This window comes from Ostrinia furnacalis, unplaced genomic scaffold, assembly GCF_004193835.3.
Source record: "Ostrinia furnacalis isolate ACB-3 unplaced genomic scaffold, ASM419383v2 OfSCF4405, whole genome shotgun sequence".
NCBI lineage: Eukaryota > Metazoa > Arthropoda > Insecta > Lepidoptera > Crambidae > Ostrinia > Ostrinia furnacalis.
In genome coordinates this window covers 245829-250844 of record NW_021134644.1, presented here as the reverse complement: position 1 = coordinate 250844, position 5016 = coordinate 245829, and the positions used below count along the sequence as shown (strand labels likewise).

The following is a 5016-nucleotide window of genomic DNA, read 5'->3' as shown; positions in this document are numbered from 1 at the left end:
ATTCAAGAAAGATTTCAAAAAGTATTTTCGTGTGTTTCGCAAATGGAAAAGTGCTCAACTGGGAAGTGACCTTCAAATCTATATTGTTGCTCTTATCAAAGCTTTTAATGATTGTTGATGATTAAATAATGTGATAGTTTCTGTAATTTCTAGTTTATTGCATTCAGATGTTTAAAGTCGGGATGATTTATAGTTGATTTGTGAATCCGAAGCGAGTGAGGAGCAGCGTGCGCGTTACTGCGACGGTATTATGAAAAATTACAATAAAAATAATAAAATAGTGAGTGAAGTTTTGTTTCCTTTTCCCAAACGATCAAAATATCCCCATTTTGAGAAGTTCACTTTTTGAGAAATCCCCATTATTATACTAAAAGATCTGAAATTGTATAAGAAGTTAGGATGAACGTGGGATATATGCGAAGAAGTAGAAAATTTAGCAGTAGAAAGAAGAAAGTTACTGTTACTCTTAATTAAATGATAAAGGGCAATGAAACTACTTTGTTGCTAATAAATAAATAGTAATTTATTTAGAAGTTAAATAACAATATTATAATCTTCTTCTTCAATCTGGCCAGGTGGGGATTCTTGGATGGCTTGAGCATGGAGTGCAGGTGCGGTTTTGTTCCCCAGTCGATGAAGCACCTGATGTCATGCCCTGAGTGCCCAAGCAACTGCACTCAGGAGGATTTGATGAGTGCTACTGACAACGCCACTCTTGTGGCGGAGTTTTGGGCTGACACTGTGTAGGTTTGTTGTCGACACGAAAAGAAGAAGAATATTATAATAATACATAAGAAGTGGATTTCTGTTATTATAAAAATATCTTATTAGGGATTACTTTCAGAAACATAAATAGGTACAATATGTAATTAGGTAATTGCGCGAGAAGCAAATCTGTCAATATTGTAGGTTTACTATACATTTATACATAAAATCAGGATGTGGGTTAGTTATTATTTTATCGGACAAAATTAGTTGGTAACATTATGTTAGAAACTTTAGTATATTTTTCAGTCAGTCTTCAGTTGTTGGACTCGTTAACGTCGAGTTGAGCGGCTTTACAGAAATAGAGCCTTAACTTTTGAGCCTATGACGTAGGTACAGACATTAATTCTAAAAACTATTTGGACCCCACTGGTCCTAAAGATACGAGTAACAAACACCCTGAGACTATTTTTCTTTTTTCTAGGCAATAAGCGCGCAAAATCACACATCCAGTATTACTTGATATATTTACTGCTAAAAACATAACAACAATTATTCAGTAAGCGATATATTTTATTAACTTATTAGACCATCCAATAAATAGTTCTTACTCCTAATCTATACAAAATCCGATCCAAATTTCATCTTAATTCACATCACGTTTCAACCTGTCTTCTTGAAGTTCTATCTCAAAAAGACCTAACACCAATAACGGTCTTTAGACCACATTCTAAAGAACCGTCGCGTCTGAGCGCCAAGAGAAGAGTGCCGTCATGTAGGTACTTCCAAGTATGACCAGGACTTGTGGTGGGGATGCTTAGAGCAGGGCGTGACGCAGACGTGTCCGGCAGAACAGTAGAAACGCTAGAAGCGCCGCGAAGGCAGCTCCGGCTAGCAGAGTGTCGTCACGGCGGCTACCACCCGCTCTCTCTACTACGTTACTCTGTAATTAAAAATTGACATTAAGTCAAGAAACTGGCACATGGTGACCCAATGAATCACAGTATGTAACTTTGTTTATACATACTGATAATTTGCACAATGTACTGTAAAATACGGATTCTAGTGCAGCTCACAGTCCGAAAGACGTAGCGTAGGCACTTCAGGCGCAGGTATTCCAGTCGATAGACTGGCATATGATCTTGTGGAATAATGCGACAAACTCCTGGATGTAGGCAGAAAAGAGTTAATTGTAGAAATCCTTTGGAAATGCCTTTGTCTAGCGGTGGACGTCTTTTGGTGGAAACGAGTTCAATGTATTCACTGAGCGTAAGAAGGAGGTTCAGACCTTCTGAGATGCCTTACTTTCACAATTGAAAACATGCCTAGAGCCTACAAGGAATGCTTATAGGTTCAAAAAGAAGAGTATATGAAATTACAGAAACCTAATCCTTAAAGTGCTATTGAAACGATGACAAGAAGATAAAAATATCTTACCCATCCCCCATGCCTGATGGCCCACGGCGTGGCGCACTGGGCCACGTGCTTGGCCGCCCAGTCCACGGCACGACACCAGCCGCCCACGCGCACTGCGCGCGCGCACACCTCGCAAAGGAACGCTAGCACCACCAGCGCGCGCTGCTCTATGTGGGCACATGCCTGTAACAGACATAATGTAATGTCCTTTAACGCAATCAGATGATGGGAAACAAATTAACAAATACTTTTGGAAAATGCCAAACTTTCCTATCTAGAAAAAAAATGGAGAGAAATAAAAATAAGGTAAGTCTGCCTAAAACCATTTATGATTAATTCACTTGATTTTTTTTTTATTTTTTTGTTTTTTTTTTTTCAAGTTCGTAATTCTGGGTTTATTAGAGAATAAATTTTATAATAATAGGTACATTAACTTAAAATGACTTAAAAACTAAAATTTAAAAATTCACTTGATTAGAATGAGATTTTTGATAAAGTAACGACGGTAGACGAGGCATGGTAATGATATTTTTTTCCATTTACGAAAGAATTTCGAGAAAATAACAAAAAAATAACTAGCTTAATAATTGGACAATCTTACGACGACTGTTCCTTAGCTACCTACATTAAAGATTCACTGTTTTCAAAATTTCTTACAAATATTTTTTTACCTATTTACTTCTATTTACCATATTTACCATATTAAAGTCACTTCATTATGGTCTACATCTTTTAGTAACAATAGACATCGTTAAAACTATAAAAACTATATTATCTACCTGGCACAGCTCCTGCATGATGTCTTCAAAAGCCACCTCATCTAGACCGAGGAGGTTGATGTGTTCAGCTCTCTCCGACAGCATCGCTCGGGCTTTGGACTCCCGAAACCTTCTGGCTGCTCGCTCTAGGGCTCGCCAGTCGCGCCAGTACATCCACCAGCCCCTGAAGATAAAGAAAGAAGACATTAGTACCAAGAATTTTAACTGCTGAAGAAATAGTAGCTTCTGGAATTATGAAGTCCATAAGTTACTTTATAAACATCACAAATTCTCCAAAGCTTGAACTTTTGATTGTCTATACTATAGACTCTATAGTGATAAAGTTGAAAGTTATCTATGATTATTTCAATAAACCATTCAGGAGCTGGAGATAGTTGAAAATCGGTTTCTTTACTTCATCAATGAGTTTGCCAGTTCGTAAGTAGGTATTAGTAAGTCACCTAGATACACTTAAAATATGCCTGTAATCTAGATAATATTTGATTCAATCTGTCCTTGAGCTACTTACCTCTGATCAGGTCTAGCTGGCGCTGCTATACAAGGGGGAGGCCTCAGTTCCTCCATCCTCAGATGCTGGAGTAGCAACGCCCTGAACAGCCTGACGCCTTTCTCCTCTTCTTCACCCTGGAGTTCTGGTCCTCTCCAATGTCCGAGGCAGTCCTCACGACGCTCCTCATCCAGGGAGACTTGTCGGAGGAGTGGGGCTCGTGGTCCATCATAGTCTTCTAAGGACTGAACACTGCAGGCTGAAAGCAAACATAAACGTAACATAATTGACATGTTTTCGATGTTTTGTTAATTTATGTTTTAAAAATTTTTTGGAAGTACGATTCATCAAAGAAACCAAATTATAGACTTGATAGAAGTTCAAAATACAGACGTAAACCGATAATTTGGTATTTATGTCCATATCAAAATAAATCAACATTGTATTTGTAAGAAAGAGTCAAAGAATCCAAACGCTTCACATTCATTATGCTCAAATATTTATGCGGATAACATAGCTTAATCAATTAATTACTTAGCACCTATTTAATAGAAAGCAAAATAGTCCAATGTGAGATTCATGTCAAAATTTCGAGCATTCGTTATGCTCAAGAATCTCGAATAACTTGTTTCTTGCTTTTAGTATTGAAAATATTTACTCGCCACATTAATTCCCCAAATTACCATCCCATAGCAACAACCGCACGCCCCAAGCTATTGTTCTAACCTCTTCACTATCTATTTTAAGACACTATCATTCCAAAAGCAATCTAAAGTACCTTGTACAGCAAGGGGTGGTATTAGATCCATTTCAACGAGACACTAAGCACCGTACACCAAAGGAAATTCTGAATCTTTTCCAGAAAATGCAGGAATAACACAAGTTAGGCAGAAGTGAATCGCTCCTAGCTTCACGGGGATATGACAGCGAGTACTGGATGCTAAACATTCGCGACCTTGGTAGCATCAGGTCATGGCCCTGACATGGTTTTTGGCGCATGCGTGGCTGTGAAGAGAAGGAACAAAACAATTATTATTGTTCGTAAGCTTCAGAGCAAAACTTGCAATGATTTTCTGTCGAACATACTACGCTAACAATGAGGTGATAACAAGAAAACAACTTCAAAAGGCTGGAAGAACCCTTAGTGAGCTATGCTTGATGTAGGTCAATTATGTAATACGGGTCATACCTTATCCTTGACATACTTTATGTACGAAGGACTTCCTCTCCCAGTCAATTAGGGTAATCAGGATAATAATTGTCCATTTCTTTTATAAGTTTAGATGACAATACTCTCTTATTATCAGAAAATATAACTATGAATAATTGATATAATATGATTGAAGTAGGTAAATAGGTACCTACCCAATTTATTTTCAAATCTAGATTGCGCTATTAATAGGGATTGGTATAATTTAAACAGAAGCTTATTATTTTGTATCCTAAACAGACAGTTTTAACCAAAAATATTTCAATAAATACAATATTCGTTTCAACGAAAATATTTCTACAACGGCCAGTCTTAATACGCGAAACTTATTTCTATTTCGCTCTACTTTTACATATCAAAATTTAAACATACCTACCTAGGAAGAAATTACGAGTTAAATACTTATTTCAGTACGATAT

At 37.1% G+C, this 5016-nt stretch overlaps 1 protein-coding gene across 1 annotated transcript; it reads right to left on the bottom strand.

Annotated features, from left to right (window-relative positions):
• Positions 1-840: 840 nt before the first annotated feature.
• On the bottom strand, positions 841-4296 carry LOC114359489 (uncharacterized). Its single transcript, XM_028313913.1, has 5 exons — positions 4166-4296; positions 3409-3646; positions 2901-3063; positions 2143-2304; positions 841-1648 (listed from the first exon to the last, which is right to left on the bottom strand). The coding sequence occupies exons 1-5, from the start codon at positions 4194-4196 to the stop codon at positions 1523-1525; spliced, it is 720 nt and encodes a 239-aa protein (XP_028169714.1). The 5' UTR covers positions 4197-4296; the 3' UTR covers positions 841-1522.
• Between the last annotated feature and the right edge of the window lie 720 nt (positions 4297-5016).

What these genes read in the sequence shown, in the direction of transcription:
- LOC114359489 (XM_028313913.1), bottom strand. Translation starts at nt 4,196, where the DNA reads ATGGATCTAATACCACCCCTTGCTGTACAAG. An exon ending in CCAGCTAGACCTGATCAGAG is followed by an intron (nt 3,064 to 3,408) that starts GTAAGTAGCTCA and finishes CTTTATCTTCAG; the next exon opens with GGGCTGGTGGATGTACTGGC. An exon ending in TCATGCAGGAGCTGTGCCAG is followed by an intron (nt 2,305 to 2,900) that starts GTAGATAATATA and finishes TGTCTGTTACAG; the next exon opens with GCATGTGCCCACATAGAGCA.